General features: G+C 34.3%; 4 protein-coding genes across 4 annotated transcripts; 1 reads left to right on the top strand and 3 right to left on the bottom strand.

Moving 5' to 3' along the window:
- The first annotated feature begins 904 nt into the window (after nucleotides 1-904).
- Nucleotides 905-6359, top strand: MONOS_12407 (uncharacterized protein). The gene has a single exon (XM_067865027.1). The coding sequence runs from the start codon at nucleotides 954-956 to the stop codon at nucleotides 5388-5390; it is 4437 nt and encodes a 1478-aa protein (XP_067722146.1). The 5' UTR covers nucleotides 905-953; the 3' UTR covers nucleotides 5391-6359.
- MONOS_12406 (putative Hsp40) lies at nucleotides 6261-9625 on the bottom strand. Its single transcript, XM_067865026.1, has 3 exons — nucleotides 7627-9625; nucleotides 6811-7549; nucleotides 6261-6690 (listed from the first exon to the last, which is right to left on the bottom strand). The coding sequence occupies exons 1-3, from the start codon at nucleotides 8805-8807 to the stop codon at nucleotides 6583-6585; spliced, it is 2028 nt and encodes a 675-aa protein (XP_067722147.1). The 5' UTR covers nucleotides 8808-9625; the 3' UTR covers nucleotides 6261-6582.
- Nucleotides 9626-18385: 8760 nt separating this feature from the next.
- Nucleotides 18386-18823, bottom strand: MONOS_12405 (uncharacterized protein; the record flags this gene model as incomplete). Its single annotated transcript, XM_067865025.1, has 2 exons — nucleotides 18386-18597; nucleotides 18682-18823. The coding sequence occupies 2 exons, from the start codon at nucleotides 18821-18823 to the stop codon at nucleotides 18386-18388; spliced, it is 354 nt and encodes a 117-aa protein (XP_067722148.1).
- A 6354-nt stretch (nucleotides 18824-25177) lies between these two features.
- On the bottom strand, nucleotides 25178-25399 carry MONOS_12404 (uncharacterized protein; the record flags this gene model as incomplete). The annotated part of the gene is made up of 1 exon (XM_067865024.1): nucleotides 25178-25399. The coding sequence occupies one exon, from the start codon at nucleotides 25397-25399 to the stop codon at nucleotides 25178-25180; it is 222 nt and encodes a 73-aa protein (XP_067722149.1).
- Between the last annotated feature and the right edge of the window lie 527 nt (nucleotides 25400-25926).

Below are 25926 nucleotides of genomic sequence, written 5' to 3' on the forward strand. Positions count from 1 at the left end.
TTACTGTGTTTTAAACCGAAATGAATGTTTTGAATTTTTAACAAAAAATGTTATTCAAACATGGGGGAAAATACGGACTTTCATGCTTTTTTTACACTTATCATTGAAAAATTTTGCTTCACTCATAACTTTATTTCCCTTTCTCAGATTTCAAAATAAATTTGATTTTCATATCCGTAAACTGGCGCAGTTGAAATAGAAACACAAAGTTTTCCTTCATTTCACGAATGTCAAAAAATGAGCCCATTTTTGTTGTGTTTTTTGATCTCAAAAAGTCAATGAAAAGTGCATAATTTTTCAATGAAAATGAATGAAGTGAAATATTCTCCCCCATATAATAAAATTTTAATATTTTCAACAATTTTTTTGTTCCCACGTTTGAAACTTCAATAAAATGAAAATAAAAACATTGTTGAGGTTTTGATATCCAATTAAGGAAAGTTTAATCCGTGGGAACAAAAAACTGATAAAAATATGAAAATTTTTATCTTATTTGAAAATAAAAAAAAGTAATTTTTCAAATAAAAATTTTGCCATGCAAGCATTCAAAAAAAAAAAAAAACAGTTATCAAAATATTGATTCTTCCCTTCAGAAAATATTTTATCTTTGGAAAAAAGTACACACACAATGAAAGTTTTATAAAGAATATTAAACTGAAATCAAAAGATAACAAAAGAAACAAAGATTTGCGAGTATTTATCGACTTATGTTTGATTGTGAAACTTTGTGAAATAATTCAAAAATATTTGTTTATTCAATTTTTAAATGTTTAAAACTCTAAATATTCATGTTATTCAAATTATTCATATTTTTCAAAGCGCATTGTTAAAAGTCAAGCAAATAACTTGTTTAAAAAAAGGAGAGAATAATTTCACTTTTGCAATCTATTGTTTTTAAAGAAATATGGTAATCAATTTGATCTTTTGTTGAAAAAATAAAGAATAACATTAAAATGATGAATTTTTCTAGATTGAGTTTTATGATTTTGGCAGTGCTGTTAGGAGTCCACGTGAGCTGTATGGAGAATGAGGGAGCTGAGGATCTTGTGAGATTGAAAGTGAGAGTTCAAAGATACTTAACAGGGGAAGTATTGAATGCTTCTTTGACGTTCGATTTTGTGAACAAGGAAAACGAGCTACTCCAATCAGTGTCATGCGATGCTAGAACGGAGAAAACAGGAATTTTGGAGTTTTCTAAAGAACAAATTAGGCAATTGAAGGGTGAAGACGATGAAGCATCTTTCACAGTTAAAGTTACAGTTTCAAACGACCAAAAGGGAAGATATGAAATTGTGCGACTGGAAAAGAGGAACGAAAATGATAAGCTGGAAACCAATAGTAATAATAATGAATTCAATTATGAAAACGATATTGTTGTGGCAGAAGTTGAGAAGGAAGGAAACAATCCATATGTGAAAATGGCATTTGTTAGAACAATACCTACACTGTATGCTTACGATATTTTATCAATGAATCAAGAATATATCCAGTATTCTGGCGATGATGCCGAACTTGAGATCCAAATACACGATCAGTACAAAGGAAAGGTGAAGCGATTTGCTTTAATACAAAACAATAAGGAAATAGTCACAAGTACGAATACTGTATTTGCTCTTAGAAAAGGAAAAGATAAGATTTCGAGAATTTTTGAGTTACATAAACCAATCAGTCTCGAAGTTGACGACGGATACAAGAAATACACAATTCCTACACTGCTTAAGATTGTGGATAATCCGCAGATTATGAAAAACATGACGCTTAACAATGGGAGAGACGTTATGGGAGGAGTAGCCCCGAAACAAGACTTGTGGCTGTTTGAAAATATTGATGCTGGAATTAACACACCCTTTTGGTCGGTGCAGATGTCGATTAACGAAGGATTCTTGACAGTTGTTGCTGGTCTTCAGATGCAAGTTTCAAAAGAAGGCGTTCTTACAGAGGCAAAGCTTCTGAAACAGATTGTTCAGGGAAAAAAGGATGCAACAGAAATGATTAATCGGCTGAAGGGGCTAAGCAATACTAAGATTGATAAAGTTAAAGACAAAGATTTTTCATTCAATGCGTATGGGAGGGGGTCTATTGTATTCAATATAGACGATAAATTGGAAGTTATAGACGGATGTGCAATGATGGGAATTGGGGCTGGATTTGAGTTCTCAATGCATTGGGCTGCTGGACCAATTCCAATGTATATTGTATTTGGACTTGCAGCCGATGGAGCTATGTCTCAGAAGCCGATTTCAAACCCGAAGACAAATGAAGACATTTACAAAGACATGTCTGTGATGTTTTCATTGAAGGCGTATGTGGAAGGCGGAGCAGGGATCCGTGGCTTTTTGTCAGTTGGCGCGAGGTTATCTGCAATATATTCGTTTACTGGGGATGATATCAGAAACATGAAGGTGACACAGACAGTAACTATTGCCGGAAGCATCGAATTGAGCGTGCTGTTCATATTTACATGGGAAAAGACCATCAAAAAGCACACTTGGGATCTACAAAAGCCAAAGCAGGAAACTGGAATGTTTTTGGATATGGATAACGAGGAAGAGAACGAGTTTGCGCAATATGAATACTTGGAAGATGCGTTTGTAGTGCGAAACGGATGGATTCCCGAGGTTCCTGAAGTGATTATGAACTTTAATTCCGAAGAGGCTTATGAAGGCGCGATTGTGGAGAGCGCAATAGGAGAAAATGTGGTGGTGAAGAACATTATTCCGAGTTGCAAGCCTTTGCTGGTTCCGATCCAAAAGGGCAAAATGGAAGTTTTGTTCTACACATCTATACGAACTGAAGGACATGATTCAGACAGGCCAGTCATCATGACTGCGATTCGCAATGTGCGAAAGCTGAAGCTGAACGAAAAAGACGAAAAAGAAGAATTTTACAATTTCAAAACTATCACAGATGACCCCAAAAACGAGCCGAGAGCGGAATATCGCTTTGAAACTGTGATATTTGACGGAGAACTATATGTTGTGTTTGAAAAAGCGGCAACGTCACTAAAGCTGGACGGTGCCAAAGCAACGCTGAGGGAGGCGATTAAACGAATCAACATCGAAATATACAGGCTGAATTTCCCATGGATTGGAAAACCGTCATGGAAGAAAATTGGTACAATCAAAAGTCCGTCCGATGTCTATTTCTCTAAGTTCACTGTTTCTATGATGAGCGGAAGGTTCATAATTGGCGTGGTGGAGTGCGAAGCGGGCGACTATTTCCAGAAGAAAGGAGCGCTTCGTATCAAAATGTATGAAGTGAAAGATAAAGGAGAGATTAAAGGGCCAATACTGACAAAGGAAATGGATGAACGCCAGGTTGTACATGAACTTCGCGTATACGGATATATGAAGCATCCCAACGGATTAAACGAGATGGTATATGCATACACTACAACTGGAATAAACGAAGAACAACGCTTAAACAATCGGCAACTGTACCTGTACAAAGATAGGGTTACAGTAAGCTACATTTTCTTTGGTGATAATTTCTATTTTGCGAATGTGAGAAAACCAGATGGCCACATCGGAGTGTTTTTGTTTTGTTCTGACACTATATTTAAAGATACAAATGGGAAAAAAGACTACATCTCAAAGGTTCGTGGGTACGCAGAGATCAAACTCGGACAGAATTTGGCAAGCGCAGAATGGAGTGCACCTCAAGGAGATCTGAGCATTGGATCAGATTTCTCTCTCGTGCTGGACAAAGACGGAGTGTTCCATTCGTTTATGAGTCCAGGAAAGGATATCAACAAGAATGAAACAAGCACTTTGATTGGGTTTTCTATGAACAAGCCAGGAGAATGTGTACAACTGGAGTCAGGAGGCAAAGAGGTGCTGAATGCCAATGGATGGTATTCGGAATATGGCAGATTGCGTATGGTGTATCTGACGAAGCGTTCGAAAGACCCAACTGACATGAATTACGATCTGTGTGTGCAAGCTATTCGTTATGTTCCTGTTGCTGAAATTACCAAAGTGACAGAGAACTTTGAGACGGAAGCATCAAAGAGGCAAGTGGAAGGGAAAGAATACTCAGTATTTCTTGATGTGAAGAATGTGGGACTTGGGAAAGCGTCATCACTGCGTGTGCGTTCTGTGCGGAGAGACAACCGATCAGACGTTATTGAATTAATACACAAGATACCAGATTCCCTTGCCAGCGCCAGTACAATAAGCGGTGTTGAGTGCAAGGTGAGAATACCTGATGAACCGAACCCAAGGAAAAGGCATGAATATGAAATTACAGTTACTCCTCAGTATGTGGAAGGGGGCAAAGTTTACGATGCAGACTGCTCGATGATGAAAGTCTTCACCAGCGGAATCAATTTGTGCATGGTACGAGTGATAAAGTTGTGGCGCGAAAAAGACGAAGAGATTCTGAGAGTTTATTGTGATGCACCTAATGGCGTGGTGCGTGATCAGGTAAAAGTGGTGCCTTATGATGCGAAAACGGGAAAACCTTCGAAAGTTTTCAGAGAGCAAATAATTTTAATTCCCGGAGACAAGCTGGCGTTTGTTGATTATGTGGTTGTTTACGGAAGCATGTTTGAGAAGCCAGACATGGAAGACATCGATATTGAACAGCACAATGAGTCAGTCAGCCCCTGGCTGCGCAATCTTTATTTCGTATTGGAGTTCCGCAAAGGAGAAGAATCAGCCCCTGAGCCATTTTCCATTCCGAATCCATACAAGACACGGGCGAATATCGTTGTGGATGCAGTGAGAGCAGAAAGCGGGGCGTTTGGGCCGGACGGAGAAATCAAAGTGGAGTTTGAGGCGGTAAATAACTTCCCCGAAGACGCAGAAGATGTGCAAGTGTATGTGGATCTTATCCGACGAGAGAGCGGCGAAGTTGCACAAACACAGTGTGTACTTATCAATTTGCATCGATTTGAGAGGCGGATTGTCACAACGAAAATTTTCATTGTGGAAGGAGATGTCAGAGAATATGATGTGCGTGTGTATGGGAAAGGAGGGAAGTTTGATATTTATGGGAAGCTGAAGAGGGCAGTGAGGGACGCAGTTGTGGATGTGTGTGAAGAAGTGACAGGGGAGTCTGTTGAGAATGCTATGCCGGAATCTTTGTTGACAGATACTCCAATTGTTAAAAGAACAAAAGAAGCTGCCTCAAAGATGCTGAAAGAGGCTTCTTCAATGCAAAAAGAGCAGATTTTGTTGAGGTTGGAAGAAGAGCTTAAACTGAAATTCTCAGACTTTCACAGCGAGGAGCTGTTATCAGATAGCAAAGAAAGCGAAAAGATGATGGAAGATGTAGATTCGTTGTTTGATGAAGTACTCCGAGCGAAATCTCTTACAATTTCTGTTGCACTTGCTGAATTAAATTCCGCTTCAACGAAGGATTCATTATCTTTCCGGGATGAATTGTAAAGAAAAAGAAAGAAAGAGAAAGAGAGAAGAAGGTTATTTGATAAGATGAAATCTGGGCAATCTAAATAGTTGCCGTTTTCGTCTTTTATTATTAATTGCGATTATCAACATAAGGATAGCCTGCTATCCGTTTAATATGAACAAGTCAATTACAACAAATTCCCTCTTTTGATATTTTCAGTTTATGAAGTTTTATTTTACGACTTATTTTTCTTTATCCATATTTTTTATTTAATATTTTGATATTTTAATTATTATAACTCTTTTTTTCTTTTATGAGTTTAATTTGCCAATTCGCTATGAATATTTTTCGATTCTATTCTTTATAATTTGCTATTATTTATTGGGCGCCTTTTTATTAAAAGATATTTTTTCATTTTTTATATGATCATTTTTATTTATTTTGATTTAAATATTTTTTTTTTTGCAGTTTATGGAATGTGTACGGTTTCGGTATGCACCGAAATAAACAAAGAATTTCTTTTCCAACAAAATTTAAGAATATTTTAATTAATTTTTTTTTTTTTTTCGTCAAAGCAACGATACAAAATTCAATAATTAATTTCATATAAATTTCTTTCAAATACAACTGTCCAAAGCTCGAGGGTTCAGTTCTTTTCTTTTTCAAAACTTTTTCTTTCTTAATTTCTTTTTTTTTCCTTCGATTTCCAAAAAGTCTTCTTTTTCATAATTATTACTTTTGCAAAAATGGTTATCTGATTCTGTCAACTGGCAAATAAGTGAATTAAAACATTCATTTGTGGTTTATCACAAACAGATAAGCTGGACAGAAACTTTACGAAGCCTTTGGATGTTAAATGTGGAATAAATTGCTTCGCATTTTGATGTCGTTTTAGCTGTAATGTTTGTAGTTTGAACATTCATTTTCTTTTGCAATTTTCCAACCAAATACTACATTTTGAACTGTCAACCGGATAACACAAAAACATATTAATATTATTTGGATGATTATCTTTTTTTCCTTTTTTCTCGCAAATCAGTTGTTCAAAAAATTCTCCAATTTCTTGTTAATTTGTTTAAGTCACTAAAAGGCAAAGCACAAGAAAATATTAAAGATATACAAGCACGGAACAAATCATGGAATTTATCAATAATTGATAAAAATTTGCCCCATACGCATAATTCAATCAACAATCCAGAATTAAAGAAAAGAAAAGATATGAATAAAAAATCACTTTCTCTTTTTCTGAGGTGGAAGAGGAACTGCATGTCCAGTTTCTTTCAAGTGACTGAATAACTTATTTCGAGTGTCAAAAGGAGCATTGCAGACGGAGCACCTCTGCATGAATGAGGAAAAGAAACATCATAATAAGCAAGTAAAAAATTCATTTTTATATGAGTATTGAAGAAAGGAAAAAAAAAAATTAAAAACAAAACAAAAAATAAAAAAAAAACATACATATGCAACAATTTCTTCTTCGTGTTCTCCTCTTCTTCTTCGCCGTCCATACTCCATTTTGCGGCCTTCTTCTTCTTTTTTCTTTTTCTCAGCCTTCAATTGCTCCTTCAATCTTTCTTTCTCTCTTTCCTTTTCTCTTTTTCTTGCTTTCTTTGAGAGTGGTTGAGTTGATGACTGAGGAATGCTCGATGAAATAAATTCTGAACCAAAACCTGACCGCTTTCGTTGCTTTGATCTTTTCGTAGATTTAGGCAGAGAGATTTCTTCTTCATCTTCTGCCATTTCTTCATTATCATTATCATTATCATCTTCTTTTTCTTCATTATTTTCTTCTTCTTCTTCTTCTTCTATTTTCTTTTCATTCGATGCATTTTCTTCTTCAATGTCATCTTCTTTATCTTCATATTCTTCCTTCCTTTTTCCTTCTTTTTCACTATCGCCCTCTTCAGTTTCAGCTTCTTCACTTGCATCAATTTCTTTCTCGTTTCTTTCTTCCTCTTCCTCTTCCTCTTCCTCTTTTCCTTCATCATCATCTTCTTCTTCCCTCTCTTCTGCTTCTTCAACATCTTCCTCTTCCTCCACCTCCACTTCTTCCTCTTCCTCTTCTTCTTCTTCTTCGTTTTCCTCTAATTTCCTTTCCCTTTTCTGGGATGAAACTTTTGACGTATCTGTATTTTGCTTCGTCTTTGTTTTCTTTTCGTTTTGTTGGTGCTTTTTAGATTGAAAATGATTAGTCAATCTGTTGAAAGATATTAGAAAAAAAAATTTGATATTAAAGAAACAAACAATTCAATTCATCAACACAATAAAACAAACTGTTGTAATGATTTAAATTCCTTACGGCAACACTGGCAGAACAATGGAATTTCTTCATCTTTCGCTCTTCCTTTATTTGATTTTTTGTCTTTTGAATGTTTGTCTTTGGCAAAAGACTTGCTTTCAACATTGCTGTCGTCATTTTCGGTATCATCTGCTTCTATATCGAACAAAGCTTCATCATTTGCTTCTGCAAATTTTGCTTTTTCTTCGTTTGCTTTTTGCTTTTTTCTTCGCTTTTCGAAGTTTATTCCTTCACTTTTAATGAAAAACTCCAATTCTTCATCTTCGTCTCCGTCTTCATATTCTTCCTCATCTTCTGTTTCAAAGTCAAGCTCATCATCATCCTCTCTTTCCTCATCACCATCGTCGTCCCATCCAAACCATTTCTCTTTTTCTGCTTGTTGCATCATTTGTTCGTGCATTCTTTTTTGCCTTTCCTTTGCTTTAGCTTTTTTCTCCTCTGCTTTTTTGGCTTTCTTTATTTCTTTCTCTCTTCTCTTTCGCTGAATTTTTTCCTGCCGCTTGTCGTGCTTAAATACAAATTCAACAAGCTGTTTAACCTGCATATTAGCTTCTTTTCTCCCGAGCACTCTTTCTTTTTCATTCTCTTTTTCCATTGCCCTTCTCACTTGACGGTTTTCTGCACGACGTGTGTCGAACTTGTCTCTCCAAGAAAAATTGCGCTTTGTTTTAAAAGATTTCCAAAAAGCATAAAAAGCTATTACGTCTGCATCATTTGTTTTTGAATTTCCAAATTCAGGCATTGAAGAACCTGAGCCGTCCCATTGAGAAATTTCTTTGAAAGCTTCTGTGTAAACTGCATAAAATCCATCTTGATCATCTCCATACCCGTGATAGCACGACGAAGTTAAATATGTAGAGACGTCAAAAGGAAAATCTAATTCATTTTTATCGTCATCTTCTTCGTCACATCCTTTTTCGACTTCATCACGATGATCTTCGTACCAACGTCTTTTAATAGGATCACTTAACATCTCATAGGCTGACTGTATTTTTTTAAATGATGCTGCTGCTTCTTCTTGATTATCTAAATTTTTATCTGGATGAAATCTTAGTGCAAGCTTTCGATAAGCTTTTTTAATGTCTGAATCTGTTGCTCCAAGATCTGTCAATCCTAGAATTTTTAGGGGATCATTTCCTTTGTACTCCAACGTCATATATAATTTACTCGAAGAATAATCGATTAATTTTTGCAAAAAAGAATTAAATTTAAAATTTAAAATGGGAATATAAAATTAATAATTATTGTTGAATGCAATTTTTCGAAAAGTTTATCTTATCATTGATACAATATTCTTTTTGGAAATGTCAGACCCGTGCAACACGACTCGCAACTTTTTGCACCTGTCGGTCATTTAAAAAAAAAAAAGAAAAAAAAACACGAAGTTGAGATAATATTTGTTTTATTAACACATTTTAGTCGAGTGTTCCAGAAAAAGCAAAAATTGTTAGTTTATTCTATTTCTTTAAGAAAAGTGAGCGATATATGTCAAAATTTTTTTGAAAAGTTCATTTTGTTTAATTTTCAGGAAAATTTGAAAAATGAATGTTTTCATCAATTTTTCATACCAAATCACCAAATCTCGCTATCATGTTAACATCATTTTAGCAATGTTATTATTTCCATTTGAGTGAAGTTTCGTGAGTGTGAACAGAAAATTGATGAAAATATGAATAATTAATATTATTAGAAGATTAAACTAACGGAACTTTTCAAAATAATTTTGACATATTTCCATTTTATTTTGACTGTTTTCCGATTCATTCTTTTTGTCAATTGGTCGTATTCATTTCCGCTTTGTTTAACCTATTTTTTATTATCAGTTCTCACAACTTCATGAGCATGATAAGAAAAAGGAGGCTGTCTAATAGGGTCATCTTTTTATTGGCACTTTTTTCTTTATTGGCACCAAAATTTTTTGTAATGAAAAAAAGGTAAAAACACATCAAAAAATACAAAACTCGAATCAATTACTCTTCTTACTTTTCTTTTTCCATTTTCACGTTCAAAGGGGTCAAATTCATCACTTGTTTCATCGTCATCATTCTTAATTTTTCTGAATTTCCTTTTCACTTTTTTCTCCAAAGGCAATTCTTCTTCTTCAATTTTTTTTTCATTTTCTGCAATTTCTTCAATTTTTATCTTGTGTTTTTCATTTTCCTTATCCCATTCATCAAGAAGCTTTTCTTTTGTTATTTCTTTTCCGAAAAAGTCGAAACAATGTGAATGAGAAGGAATGAAGTATATAGAAGACTGAGGAAGCTTCATAAGAACCGATCTTGATCCATTGCTGAGGACTCCGCTGTTAATGAAGGCTTTTTTGATCACCGATGTGGTGAATGCTGTGTGAAGGACTTGTGGTAACACATCTGCAACAGCTGTTCTTTTTGAAGATGAGGAGGTGGATGATGGAGAGCTGTATTTGTTTGAAAGCTCTGACTTCATCACTGCAAATACGCCTCAGTTCAGCGGTAACGATATGTGTGGTATGAGGAACGAAGGTGACGACATCAATTTCTGCGTCTTTAAACTGTCTCCATGTAGTTGGATCAGCCCGTGATGAGTGCGAGTCCAGGAGAAGAAGGCAACGATGAGTTTATTTAAGAATTCGCTTTCTTCTGTCAATGATAACTGGCAGCAGAACTGTTAAGGCGTATTTTTGAATGCTGTTTTGTCCATCCAGCCGTTTGTGTTTGGCCAAATGTCAAGCGACGGCGTCAACAGTGTTGTCAGTTCTTTCGGAAGATTTGCGCTCGGCCACAGCACAATAGACGGACGCGAGAAACCATCAGCAGCTTCTCTGGTAACGAGAGATGCATTCTGCGTCTTTTTGGCAGTCTTTTTGAACCCATCTTGCTCATCTGAGGTATGAACAACAATGCCACGTGAAGAAGTTGGAATGCGAAGCGAAGATTCGTCAAAATTGAAGATTAATTATTCTGGATATTTGTTTTCATCGTGTAATGATTGTAATTCTGTATACCGCGGCTTTAGGATTTTCTGACAAGATGCTGTAAGTCTGTTGATGTCAACTTGCTCTGGAAGCGATGACTTTAATTCCGGATGGCGCTTTATGAAGGCGTAAACTCTCTTTAAAGTTACAGTCTTTTTCTTCTTTTCTTCATTTTCTCCTTCTTCTTCACTATCGTTTATAATATTTTCCATCAAAATACCAATTAATATACAATTTAAATATCATTTGCAAACCAGATCGCGCGCTTTTCGTAACGTGAGACTTGTCCCAGATCGAGATTCTATTGGAACTTCTTCTAAGAATTGCTCTTCTTTTTCGCCGTTGATAATTGGCGGGTGCCCAACTTTTGCAATCGGCCTGCCATTTTTAATAGCTTAAACAGCATGCTCCAATGACTTCTTGCTTATTCCACCGTATTTTACTCCATCGACCAGCCTGACAACCTTGTCATTTACAATGTGCGAAATCCTTTCCAATCTTGAACTATATTTTCTGTAACGTAATGTGGACATTGCTTCCTTCAGCCGCTTCTGTGCCGCTTCAGCTTTCTTTTTCACTAGTGATTTCATGTATATAAAATGGGTTAGGATCATTAATATATTTTTTTATTTATTAATTCTCATTAAAGAATTTTTAATTAATTTTTAAATTTTTGAATGAATAAGAAATATTTTCAAACCTTTGCGCAGTCCAATTTCTCATGAAAGCTCAATGGAAGGACTTGAACCCCCTCCCATTTCCCCCCATGAGAAATTGGATTTCTTTCAAAATTCAAATATTAGAATACTTCACATTTGTATATATACCAAAAATATATTTTTAAATATCATTTGTGGGTCAGATTAATTTTTATTAAAAAAAAAGTGCCAATAAAGAAAAAAATGCCAATAAAAAGATGACCCTAACCATTTTTTTCATTTTGAAATTTTAATTTTATTTTTCAATTTTCAAAAGTTGGAAGAATCGAACATTATCATAAAAATGCGAATTATCTGAGGAATGATTGAAAAGAAAAAACATCTTTCTCAAAATCAAGCACCCAAGTGGATGGCATAAATTTGTGGAATCATTCACGAGCATTTTGCAGAATCAAATTTTGAATCAACCAAAGATGAAAATTTATTTTTTTCTCGTTTGAGGAAAGGTCTGAAAATCGAGAATATATATTTTAAAAGTAAAAAAGGACGGAGGAGAGGTGTGTGCATTTCTTTTCTGTTTGCGAAATTTGAGAGAAAATTGATTTTTTCATATTATTTTTTAAATTCGTTTATTTTTTTAATCCACAGTATGAAAAGAGAGCAATGGCCAAGGTCTAACATGGTTTCTTTGGCTTTGATGCTTAGACAGATCGTGCCTGCAGAGGCAGGAAAAGGAGATGAGAAGAGTGAGAGTGTTTTGAATAAGGAAATGAATAGAGGAATGCGTGATTTGGAGAGGAAAAAATATGGGGAAAGAGAAAAGCAATGCAGCAAAAGAAGAAAAAGAGAGAAAGGAAGAAAAAAAGATGATTTGGTGATTTGGGGATGATGAATGGATGAACCAGATAAACTGGCAGAAAGATACTTGTCTCTTTCTTTACACATTTTTTTTATTCTTATTTCCATCGCTTAACAATCAGTATCAATTTCTTCATCACCATTGGCAATGCGGAGAAAGACACAAATTTCAATGTTCTCCTCTTTCTAACGCTGAAACGAAATAGTGCATATGAATATTTTTTTGCACACTGGATTTTTGGTTTGGATGAAAGCATTGAAGTTTTCAGGCAAGTGAAGTGGAGAGAGAGAGAGAAAGTAAAAGAAAAGAAAATATCCCTTCTTCTTTTTCTTCATCTTCTTCCTTTTCTTCTTCTTCTTCTTCTTCTTCTTCTTCTTCTTCTATCTCTTCCCTTGAAATTTAATTCCTTCAGCCCATTATTATCATCCCATTGATTCCAAAAATAGCTAATGAGAATATTCTTACTTAAAGAAATGCAATCCGAAAACTTCTCTTTCTCAAACAGACATATTCTGCACACAAAATTAACATTTCCTCCGCTTTCTCTTCTTTTTCCTCTTTCGCTCACCTCATCAATCACGCTAAATAAGTTGAACTTGGTGATTAGAAAAATAATGCTTCAAGAGGAGGTTTGTTTGCTTTGCAGTGCTGAAAGGATTAAACTCAGGGTGCAGTTGTCAATGGCGATGGAAAATTAGTCAATTGTGAAATGAAGATTGACAAACTTAAGTTGAAAAAGTTGTTAAAGTTATTTAGATATTTGGAAAGAGATCAAGTTTTTTTTTTTATTGCTTAAAGAATGATGAAAAAGTTCTGAGATATGCTGACTCAAACAGAGACATTTTCAAAAGAGGATTTTGGTGAGACAGAGATAAAACAAAAGGAAGAAAAGCAGCGGATATAAAAGAAAGTTAGAAAATCGTTTTATTGGAAGAACTCGAAGAAAAAAGATGAGATTGAATCAGTTGTGATTATCGATAGTTGATTCTCCAACATTTCTTATATTTATAACCTGAAACTATCAAGACTTTCAGCTGGAAGTGCGATTTGTTTGAGATCCTTTAATCGAAGAGAAAACAAAGAAAAAAACTTATTGTTTTCATAAGTTAATATTGATAAACTAAATAAACTCAAAACAATCTTTTCAGACTACTTCAATCATATTTTTCATTGTTATTTAAATATTATTTGTACAGTTTCGAATTTTGTGAAACTTCACATTTTCATATTTTTGAATGATATTTTCCTTTTCTATTTTTTCTTTTAATTGTTTCTTTTTCTTTTTCTTTCAATTATTTCTTTTTCTTTTTCTTTTTCTTTTACTTTTTATATTTTCTTTTTTTCTTTTTCTTTTAGTTAATGAAAATTTAGTATTTCTAATTGATCAACAAATTCATAATTCAACAATAAGGTGTGTTTTATCATGTTAATAAGCAAAACAAACAAATACACAGTTAAAAAGCTGAATACCCACAAAAAAAAACTCTTTTTGCAATAAATACCACAATGGAATTATTTTTTTCAAAATTTTGATCTTTATTAATGATATGGCTGATCCTTTCTGAAATCACACTTTCGTTAGAGTTTTGATCTATTTTTTTGAAAAAAGAAAAACAGAAATAAAAACTTCAAAGTGCGATATTTAAATCTTCCATTCATTGAACAATTGTTTAAAGATATTTGGAATAATAAAAATTAATTTTGATGAACCCTAAGAATAATTTTCAGATGCTGTTTAATTATTTTGATTATTTGAACTTTCAGAGGTGTTTATTTCTATATCGCTGATATGATATGAGTATTCAATTTAATAATATTTTCACATGTTTTGCGTTTGTATTAAAATTTTACCTCGTTAATGTTATTTGACAGAAATGAATTTTTGCTAATGATTTAACGATTCAGAGAATGAATTAAGTTCCAAATTCAACGCAAAAATGTAGAAAAATAAGCCATTCTTGCACATGAATAGGTGTTTATATTTTTTTTATTAGTTTTGATTCATATTAGTTTTTGCTTTTTCTTTTCGGTTTTTTGATGAAAATAATTGGGCATATTGATTGTGAGAATAGGAAATGGAATTAACAAGAGACTTTAACAAAGATGATTTGTTCAAATCACATAGCGATAATGTTGATTAAAAGAAAATGGAAGAAGTGGGAAAGTGCTCACCAAAAAAATGTGATTGGAACAAGAAAAAAAGTTACAGGAAGCAGAGAGAAAGAGATATGAAGATGAAAAGACTATTTTGGAATAAATTGAAAGAAGTGAGATGGATAAAAGAAATGCTTTTAAGTTTTGATGAAATGATTGGTTATTAGATGAAAGAGAATTTTAAAAACACGAAAGATGAAGTTTCGAAAAAGATAATTGTTCATTGAAGTGTCTTTATTAACATGGTTATTCTATTTCCCTTGAAATGAAGATCAAAATCCGCCTTTGCCGTGCAGAGTTTAATAGTTCCGATTATTTATTTATTGGTTTTGAACATTAGAATATCTCCTTTCAATGAGATTGAGTTGTGACTGAGGCAACAGCTGAAAGGTGGAGTGAACATGAGAACTTGATCAAATTAGGGGATTTTGAAATGTCAAGAAGTAAATATTTGTGAATGACAAAATTTCACACTTATTTGAGGGTGAGTGCAGGACTGTAGAGACGCAACACGCGAGGAGCATCGTCCAGGAAAGCATTGACTACACGGTGCATATGAACGAAAATGGATATCAGAGTGATCAGAAAGAACTCAAGCGGAAAGAGCTGAAGGAGGAATGGATACTGAGGCTGGATTAGTGTGACATATGGGTGATTCTTTTTGAAAAGTCACAAATGTTTAATTTTCAAATAAAATTAAATTTTCATATTTTGTTCAAATTTCTGTTTCAGCTCACAAATCTTTTCAAGAATGTTTGAAATAGCATTTTCAAGTGATGGATTCCATATTAGTGAAGTTTAGCTTGTGAAAACAGAAATTTGAACAAAATATGAAAATTTAATTTTATTTGAAAATTAAACATTTGTGACTTTTCAAAAAGAATCACCCATATGTCACACTAATCCAGCCTCAGTATCCATTCCTCCTTCAGCTCTTTCCGCTTGAGTTCTTTCTGATCACTCTGATATCCATTTTCGTTCATATGCACCGTGTAGTCAATGCTTTCCTGGACGATGCTCCTCGCGTGTTGCGTCTCTACAGTCCTGCACTCACCCTCAAATAAGTGTGAAATTTTGTCATTCACAAATATTTACTTCTTGACATTTCAAAATCCCCTAATTTGATCAAGTTCTCATGTTCACTCCACCTTTCAGCTGTTGCCTCAGTCACAACTCAATCTCATTGAAAGGAGATATTCTAATGTTCAAAACCAATAAATAAATAATCGGAACTATTAAACTCTGCACGGCAAAGGCGGATTTTGATCTTCATTTCAAGGGAAATAGAATAACCATGTTAATAAAGACACTTCAATGAACAATTATCTTTTTCGAAACTTCATCTTTCGTGTTTTTAAAATTCTCTTTCATCTAATAACCAATCATTTCATCAAAACTTAAAAGCATTTCTTTTATCCATCTCACTTCTTTCAATTTATTCCAAAATAGTCTTTTCATCTTCATATCTCTTTCTCTCTGCTTCCTGTAACTTTTTTTCTTGTTCCAATCACATTTTTTTGGTGAGCACTTTCCCACTTCTTCCATTTTCTTTTAATCAACATTATCGCTATGTGATTTGAACAAATCATCTTTGTTAAAGTCTCTTGTTAATTCCATTTCCTATTCTCACAATCAATATGCCCAATTATTTTCATCAAAAAACCGAAAAGAAAAAGCAAAAACTAATATGAATCAAAACTAATAAAAAAAATATAAACACCTATTCATGTGCAAGAATGGCTTATTTTTCTACATTTTTGCGTTGAATTTGGAACTTAATTCATTCTCTGAATCGTTAAATCATTAGCAAAAATTCATTTCTGTCAAATAACATTAACGAGGTAAAATTTTAATACAAACGCAAAACATGTGAAAATATTATTAAATTGAATACTCATATCATATCAGCGATATAGAAATAAACACCTCTGAAAGTTCAAATAATCAAAATAATTAAACAGCATCTGAAAATTATTCTTAGGGTTCATCAAAATTAATTTTTATTATTCCAAATATCTTTAAACAATTGTTCAATGAATGGAAGATTTAAATATCGCACTTTGAAGTTGCCCTGAGCGACGTGAGAAAAAAAGTTTAAAACGTATATCACCAATTTTCTTCTTGAATATATATATATATAGGGTGGTCCTAAATATTTTGCAAAAATTATTAAAAATGGGAAATTGAAAATGAATTATCAAAAAAATTTCGATAAAACTGAATTCATTTTACATTTATCAGTTTGAAGGTGATCAAATATATGATAAGCTTCAATTTGTTGCAGTTTGGAGCTTCCGAATAACCGAACAATTCATTCCTTGAAAATGAATATTTTTCTAAATTTTTGAACTTATATGATTTTTCAAGAATTTGATTGATGGACAAGACGATTGCAATTAATTACAACTTATAATGGTAATTATTTTTATGAAAGATTTTTTATCATATCAATTTTTGTGCCATAATTAATAATTTTTACAAAATATTTAGGACCACCCTATATATATATATATTTTATCAAATGACAAAACATATTTAACATATCAAATTGATGCAAAACTTCCAACAAATGCCTCCATCACAACATAACAACCAAGAGGCGGACCCAAGAAAACTTGTTGTTACAATTGAAAATCAAGAAAGACTAATACACCTTTAATTTCCGATAGTGCACAATCAAATGAAAAAATTTATGAAGGGAATGAAGTTTTGGTTTGTTCAAATTATCAACAGACTTTGCTTCCTCGAAAATCAAAGTTTATTTGAAATCAAAAGTTATTTCAAATAGTTGGGAAAAGAAATGAGAAGACAAAAAAAGATTTGAACAGTCTGTGAACGAAAAATGACAATTCAAATATTTAAAGAACTGAAAATGGATGTGATCAAAATGAGCGGAGTGATGATGAATTTTGCATGAATGAAAGTGATATAAATTTTGATGAAGAACTGTTGTCAAATCCACAACACAATTGTTCTTTTTGGATGAGTGTTCAAAACAATAAAAGAATTAAAGCAATAAGTAAAAATCAGAAAAAGGAGAAATCATTAAAAATGAAAAGAAAATAATAGTTGGAGACCTGAGAAAACTTTCAGTTGATTTTTCAACGATTCAACATTTTGAAATCAACACCTTAAAAATTTAAATGACATAAAAACACTTGAAGAGAGGGCATAGGTGTAAATTGAACCACTTTTTGTGAGCACTTTTGAAATTTTTTAACTAAACGCCGTTAATATACATAATTAAACAAAGCGGTTCAAGGAGTGAAATTTCGAAATTCGATCATGAAAATTTTCAAAAAAATTTTTGATATTTTGCAACCCATAATATTTTCATTGAGATCAAAAGAATTAAAAATTCAATTTGACAACTTCACAAAGTTTAAAGCAACTTTGCAATGAAAAGGCCAAAGAAGAACTAATTTTTTATTGTTTGTCTTGGAGTATTTTCACTTTCACAGTTTTTAATACAGTTATTATTAAATTATTCAATATTTTAATTATGCATTTGTACACACATAAATGTGGACATCGTGAGTTTTGCAATTGCAAATACCTAAAATGATAAACATGATGTTTGCATATTAATTTTTTGTTTATAAGAATATCACTGTTTTTTCATTGCTTTTGTATTTGTTTCTATATTAATGTTAAATATTTGCAACATAAACTTGTTTATCATTGGAATTGTGGACATATGTTTAAGTATTTATCTATTTCATTATCAGTTTTATTCGCAGGCGTTTCAGTGATGATTGAAGGATCAAAATGAAAGAATGAAAGGAAATGATTAAAGTGAAATGGATGGAATGACCAAAGGCAGATGCGTGCAAGGCGGGAAGGTGTGTAGCGGGGATAAACATAATGCAGCTGAGCTCTGCAATCAAAGTGTTTATCAGAAGGCATGAGAGTGAAATAGCAACGATCGGTGTGTAGAAAAATGTTATAATAACAGAGAAAGGAAAGACAGTGAGTGTTATTGAGACGAATACTCTTTCTTCTTAATCAGCAACGCTGTTCACTGTGATGAGCTGGCAGTTGGAGTCGAAATATTATTGCTTGCTGAAATAACGGCAAATCCCAGGTCTGAAGAAGGTCATCCAATAAAATCATTCGTACTTGTGCTGGCACAGCCACAGCTGCCAATAACTGCCGTTGAGATGAAAAAACAAAGTTCTGCTGCAGCCCCTCGTCTCCACGCTGCACCCCTCCCAATCTCCGTTTCCATTGCTCCCATCCCCTTCTCCGCTGTTTTGGCAAACCCAGGCACCCGGATCATCGAAAAATTCTTCTGTGGCGAAACATCCCCAGCTACGCCCTGCTGAGAAATAAAAAACGAAAAAAAAGACATGCAGAAGGTGTAACACGATAACAGCTCCCTCGTGAGGCAAACAAAATGGCACACCTCCACCAGCCTGGCAGATTAGATAACATTCTGAAAGGAAACGGTGACACCCACCGACACCAAGCTGCCCCACATGCCCGCTCACGCAACCCCACCACAACACATTTCCAGCACAGCGCGTAGAAAGAGGCATCACATACATGTTCCATGAGCATGAACAGCCCTCAGATAGATGAATCGCTGCCCCATTTCCCCGCCAGCTCAGAGACTCTGCAGCCGTATAACCTAAAGGTTCATATAACTCCCCACGAGGATGCTGTACTCTATATCTGCACCATACAGAATCGTTTTTCAAAAAGCTCGTTGATTATTTTGGCTAATTATTGATTTTCATTTCACATTCACAAACTTTTTATTAACGAATTCATTTCTTCAAAAATATTTCAAAAAAATGCTTTATGTTGAACTTAAAGTTGTCTATAAGAGCTGATTTCCAAAAATTCAATTCATAATTTTCGCAAATGTGTTAATTTAGCTTGACTGTTTTCTAAATAAAATGCATACTTTGCTTCTCCTGTGTTTTTCTTGTATTCATCAACTCTTTTCAGAAACATGGATGAAATAAAAATAGCGCTGCAAAAAAAAGCAATTAAAAAAACAAAAATGAATTGATAAAGATAATTTGAAAAAATCAACAGCAATGAAATAAAAATTCAAAAAAATTAAGATAAACGAGTTTGTAATTAAGAAATCAAAGATTTCGTAATCTGATCAAACAAATGAAGTTTCTTTGAATATTTACTGCATACCACTTTCAATTGCCTCCTTGTCTTAACCTCTGAGTTTTCTCCTCCTCTTTATCCTTCTTCACTTCTCGTTCAGCAAAGCTCTATTGCTTCAAAATTCCCCTTGACCATCTCAATCTCCTTTCCTCGAATTTCTGAAAGCAAAATCTTACAGCCTCTATCGTCAATTGCGTCTGCTTTTTTTTCGCTGCTGTTTGATGTGGTTTGTGATCATCCATTATTACCTCCTCTTTCATTTCTTGCCTCGAAAAGGCTCATCCTTTCCTCAGCTTCATCTTCATTCCCCGCAACCTGCCACATATCATCCTATCTCTTTTCACTTCTCCCATTTTTTACTCTGTTTTCTATTCTGTTTCTTCTGAAACATGCAGTTGCTTTCAATTCTATCATTAGAAACAGATACTTCAAAGACATTCCTCCAATTTTTACATAAAGATTTTTTCGCATGCAAACACTCCTCAAAACCTTTTTCTTTCCCGCAGCAACTTCTTCACTTCATGACTCTTCTTTTTCTTTCTCTTTACCCAACATTCCATAGATCCTAAACTCAATGATCAAGTTCCTGTGTGACTAACAATCTTTGTCTAACAAGCTATTTCTTCATTCTCTCTTCTTTCAACATTTCTCGCTTCAAATTCACTGTGCATACAATCATCTCGTCAGTTGTTCTTCTTCTTTCCATGTTCCTCCAAGATGCATAGAAAATGACAAGGAAATAATCATTCCTTTTTCAGCATCTTTAACTTTAACTTTGTTTTTGTTAGATCCATCAATTCACTTTATGTGTCATCTCTTTCGTCCAGAATCGCTTCCGTCTTTTGAAAAGCAGCGTTTAATTCAACTTCTATTTTATCAATTGTTTATTAAGGAAATAAAAATAAGAATGATAAATATTTTATAACTATTTTTTAAAAATAAGAAACATTGATAAACAATAATCCAAACGTATTTCATTAATAGCTTTATTTGATTTTGCTTGATTAACAACAACTATTATTGAGTGTACGCTATTTATAAATCCAACTATTTAATCAGTTAAAAATTATGATATAAAGGAAATATAAGAGGAAAATACTCCAAGACAAACAATAAAAAATTAGTTCTTCTTTGGCCTTTTCATTGCAAAGTTGCTTTAAACTTTGTGAAGTTGTCAAATTGAATTTTTAATTCTTTTGATCTCAATGAAAATATTATGGGTTGCAAAATATCAAAAATTTTTTTGAAAATTTTCATGATCGAATTTCGAAATTTCACTCCTTGAACCGCTTTGTTTAATTATGTATATTAACGGCGTTTAGTTAAAAAATTTCAAAAGTGCTCACAAAAAGTGGTTCAATTTACACCTATGCCGAAGAGAGTACAAGAGATTGATTGAATTGGAGTGAATAATACGGAAGAGTTGAAACAAGAGAGCTTCGACAAATAAATCAAACAGCTCGTCCAAACATCTCCCCAGCACCGAATGCTCAAAGACACCGCTTAGATGCACCATCGAGATTATCCATTGCATCGAGAACAGATAAGAAAGAAGTTGTTTTGCCACAAAGAAATAAAAGTGTTCCATTAAAAGAGCAGTCAGAAAGATCTCACATTTTGGCATATAAAATGTCCACTCAATTTTGCCATTGTTTGAAAAATTATGCTTGGGCTCTTGAAAAAGTTCCTGTGTTCGGCTTTTAATAATACTTGGGAAGAGCATTATGGTACTCAATGCAAACAATTCGAAGAACCATAATTCCATGTTTATAAGAACTTTCAGAATTTGAAACAAACGAAATTGTTGATGAATAAGAAAGACGAATTGTTTGAAGAGTTTTGATGGAAACACATAACGCCAAAGATCAATTGTATCAAAAGGAGAACAAGGATGTTATTTTGAGAAAAGAAATTCTGAACGAATCACACAAAAAGGAAGCATTGATTGTGGGAGATTTTGATATAATTCTGGAATCGATGCAGGCCTAAATTGTGGAAAAACTCAGAGAAGCTCCTTTGTTTATTTTCGCTCTTTCTACAAATGCATAAGCCCACTCATGTTCGAATAAAATAATGAAGGATATTGTTCGTGTATTTGCAAAAAAAGAACCTTCTTTTGCTAAAGAAAAATTCAATTTAGCATTTGGAAAAGGAATAAAAGGAGATGACCATTGCGTCATATTGGAAATTGATTTGTGTTTCAAACATCATTAAAACTTCATTTAGCGGTTTGAGGAATTCTTAATTCAAGAACATGGGTGATTTTTTTTGACTTCATTAAAAAAGATCAAAAATCGAAAAAATAAAATCTCTTGTGGTATTTATTGATCAAAGAGTTTAATTGAATTTTTGAGTTTTTAGCTTTTTAAACTGTAATATATATTTGTTTTATTGTTTTATTTAAAAAAAAAAAACATACCTTTGTGTTTTGAAAGAAAAAGAATTTTTGATCAAGTTTAAAAAAAATATTTTGAAAAAGAAAGAATAATCAAACTTTTAAAGGAAAATAACTATTTCCAAACAAGTTAAACATAACTTTATAAAGTAAAAATTTGAAAAAGAACATTCATAATCGCACGAATACTTGAAATTTGATTATTTCAAATAAAATCCAATGAGTTTTTTGTTTATCCAGCTAAAAATTAATCACCAAGTTTCAGTTACAGCCGTGCAGTTTAACGGACTCATCAAATGGAAATTGTGTTTAAAAGGAACCAACAATCAATCAGAACAACTGATTCAATCTTGTCATTTCTTTTTTTATTCTTCGAATAAAAAGCTCTTCCCACTTCATTTTCAATTTATAGCTCCTCTTCCTTCTGTTTCGAATCAATTTATCCAAATATTCCTTTTGAAAATACCGCTGATATTATTCACTTTCATTTTCAGTACTTTCTGCTCCATTCTTCTCGTTATGTTCATCAATTACTCTGACAACACTTGCATATCTCCGAAGAAACACGTGCTTTTTATTTTTTTCACCAAGTTCATCTGCTTCTTTGTTATCCAAAAAGTGTGCGAAGGAGCATGAAGAATGGATGTGCATTTTGTGTGTGAATCCCTTGTCACTTCTGTGAAAGAGCCCTTGTTCGCCTTCATGGGAAACATCACTCAGAAAGAAAATTCGGCTGTTGGACATGCAGAACAGAAGCAATTGGAATTTCTATTAATAAATCTTTACCAACGGGCATACAGCTAACAATGAATATGTGGATAATCATCTTGGCAACAAAGCAACGCATTGCTGGCTATCAAAGACGCCCTGAAAGAGCGTGTTCAACCCGATGGGCTTCTGAAGAAGGTGCAGAACATAAGTTCGAGATTTTTGAGTGAGCTGATTTGTCTGTAAATTGGTTGTGTGATAACCAAATGGAAGAATGGAGTTTAGATAAAGTTGAAGAAGAAAAGAAAGCAACAATTGGAGAAAGTGTGGAAGTTCGGATGAAGTTGAATTGAAGCGAAACGATTAATCCTCGTCTTTTCAGTCATAGAAAATCATTATTATTTTATTCACCACTCCTCAAATATCTTTTTTTCTATATTTCTAATTAAATTTCATACAGACGATACCATTTGTTGTCCAAAGGAAAACTCCTTCTTTCCTTTCTTTAACTTTCTCTATTCATCATTAAACAGTTTTTCTCAAACGAATATTTGCCCAGTCACATTTGTAACGATTATCCAATTAAACCACTCCCTCTTCTCCTTCAACATTACAATCACATTCAACAAGAATAACTTTCTCTTCTTCTTCTCCAACTTCTTCATTAACTACTTCCACATTTATTTCTTCTCCTTCATCTCCTTCATTTTCGACTTCTTCTTTTATGAAGATTAATTCTCATTCAAAATATCCAAAATATATCTATCCTTCTCTTTCCTCTTCTTCTCATTTGTTTTTGTCTTTTTCTTCTTCCTCTTCTTCTTTATCTTTTAGAGAATAAGAAGAAAATTATAAAGAAAGAGAAATATAAACAGAAAGGAATATATCAAGACACAATTCTTCTCTTTCTTCTCTTTTTCTTCTTCTCCCTCTTCTTCCTCTCCTTTCTTTCAACACATTAGAAATTAGTTCTTTATTCTCTTTTCTTTCTCAATTTGCACATTCTAAATACTTTCTCATTTCGCTCATATGCTGAATCTTCACTCTTCTGCGTCTTGTTGAAGCTTTGCGGAATTTTTGTTTCTTTTCTTTTGCTTCCTCCTACGATAAATGAGTTTCACTTTTTGTTGAATTTGCTTCATCCAGTATCTTCGCTTCTCTCTGCTCTTATTTTGCTAATGTTCCATTGTTCTCACACCCGCTTTGCCTCTCTTTTCCTTTTTCTCATCTCTCATCAATATGTCTTCCACATTTATCTCATCTTTATCAAAATCGAATCATATTTCTTTTTCTTCTATTTCTCATCTTTATCATCATTATTATTTCTTTTATCATATCTTCTTTTTCCCTTCCTTCACTTCTTCTTTTTTCTTTTCAATCTCATCCTCCTAACAGATTGTTAAATTAGCTGCATTTTGTGTTGTGTTTCAGAAATATGGCTTCTCACACCTGGAACAATACCTTCCGCGAATATTTTTGCAATGCAGGGGTCATCTGCAGAAAGTTGCTGTTTTTCCGAAGCAAAAGTTGATAATTGATCTGGTGATAGGGTTGCAGGAGGAGAATATCGAAATGGAGATGTTTAACTTGTTGCTACGGTGAATGTGCTGGACAACTAGAAGACAACGACCTGATGCTTCAGCTGTGCTCGCTGGACTTGATGGTGCGGAAAATGCGAACAGCTTTGCTGTTCTGGCCAAGAGAAAGAGAGTCATTTCAAATAAAAATTCCATGTTGAGTGCTATTAGTGAAGTCCATTTCGTTGTTGCCTAATGGGTTGCTGAAGAAGCCATGTTGCAGATGCGAAATACTTCTGCTTATTGAGCATCACTTATGAATCGCTGAAGAGCTATTCGGAAAACTGTTGTGCTTCCAAGGGAAAATGGAACACCGCTCTGGGCAATGGATTTTTTGGCTGTTACACTCGCTGTACTGCTGTTTCACTTGGATATGTTACTGCAGAGTGGATTGAGCAAGATGGCAGTAAAGAAGGAGTGGGTCATGCTGAAGTGGCTTCCCTGCTGATTTGGAACAGAAGAAGCAGAAGAAGAAGGAAGTGTGTACAGCAAGGGATCCGCCAAGGAGTCAGTAGAAGGAAGAGTGGGACAATACGAAGGAAAAGCGACAGCTGGTGAGGATGCAGTTGTTGAAAATAGCTACAACAGCGATGAGAAAGATGTGGCGAAGTGAACAGGTACAAGATTTCCAGAGGTTCAATCGACTTTCACGTCAGCAAGGGAGATATGGGTGTCGAAGAAAAAGGAGGCAAAGATTCAGGATGCGTTGCTGATGGAAGGTGCGATGTGGAGTACGGCTGTGAAGAGTGAAGCGCAGGAGGCAAGCGGGGAGCATCACGGCGGGCAAAGGAGACGATGTCTTGGTAGACGAATATCTGCTGGGCGCGTTAGAAGGTGATGAAGGGGAGAAGTTCGATATCTGCATCGAAATCCAAATCAAGATCCGTATGGAAGGAGTCGGAACAACAGTTTGAGGTGTTTGTATCGAGGGAGTGCTGTGTGAAGTCGATGGAAAGGAGGGACTCGTTGATCTGGGCGGGGATGGAGGAGTACCGGAAAAAAACATCCTTTCCGAAGAAGGCGTCTTTCAGGCGAAGTGGAAGTTGAGGATGGAGAAGGGGAGATGGGGGCCGGCTGTGGACAGCTCGAATCCTCTAAGCTCGTCGAGGGCGCTCAGGTTCACGCTGGGCATGTTCCAGTTGAAATGATCTGCATCCATTTCTGCCTTCATCTAACTCCCTGACGCAAACACCTTTCTGCCCTTCCACGTATTGCATCTGGCAAACATCACGTGCTCGAGGGCAAATTGCCTGGTGGCATCTGCCTCCCCCATCAACACCCCTCTGCCCAGGCCAGAGCTTTGTTCCTGCCTCCATTATTTGAAACAGTGTCTTCCTTGAAGCACGAATCATGAATCAACAGGACAGCCCCTGCCTCCAGCTTTGTGGCAACACATTCTTCTTTGTCCTTCGTTTGGTTCCTCATTTCCTTCTCTGCTTCGCATCTTCCCACTCCCACAATCTTCACCTGCTCCCCTTCTCAACTCGACTTCTGTATATGATCAAAAATCATTTTGCTTCCCTTCACAATGCTGTAGTCTGTGCACTCTGTCAGTAAAAATATGTAACAAACCTTTTCGCCCAGTATTTCGAAGTCGCTCAGTATCAAACTTTCAGATCCGAGTATTATCAGCTAGAAGCTCAACCTCTCCTCATCTCCAAGTTGCAAGCTGCGACTTGTGTTGCACTATTCGTATGATTGTTTTGTCTTTGAGGCTGAGCAAGCGGTTCGATGAACCAAAAGCTGTCTAAATTATGGATCAAATTATAAGTCAGAAGAATATTTATCATCAATTGATACGGAGTTGTTGGTGAATTTAGAAGATGAATAATTGTTTCAAAAC

Source organism: Monocercomonoides exilis, assembly GCF_001643675.1.
Source record: "Monocercomonoides exilis strain PA203 chromosome Unknown scaffold43-869231, whole genome shotgun sequence".
NCBI classification, from domain to species: Eukaryota; Preaxostyla; order Oxymonadida; family Polymastigidae; genus Monocercomonoides; species Monocercomonoides exilis.

Bases quoted from the DNA above. Each gene is read 5' to 3' on its own strand.
- MONOS_12407 (XM_067865027.1), top strand. From the start codon at position 954: ATGATGAATTTTTCTAGATTGAGTTTTATGATTTTGGCAGTGCTGTTA.
- MONOS_12406 (XM_067865026.1), bottom strand. From the start codon at position 8,807: ATGACGTTGGAGTACAAAGGAAATGATCCCCTAAAAATTCTAGGATTG. The intron at 7,550-7,626 runs GTTTGTTTTATT...ATCTTTCAACAG, and splicing joins GAATTTAAATCATTACAACA to ATTGACTAATCATTTTCAAT. The intron at 6,691-6,810 runs GTATGTTTTTTT...TCATTCATGCAG, and splicing joins AAGAAGAAATTGTTGCATAT to AGGTGCTCCGTCTGCAATGC.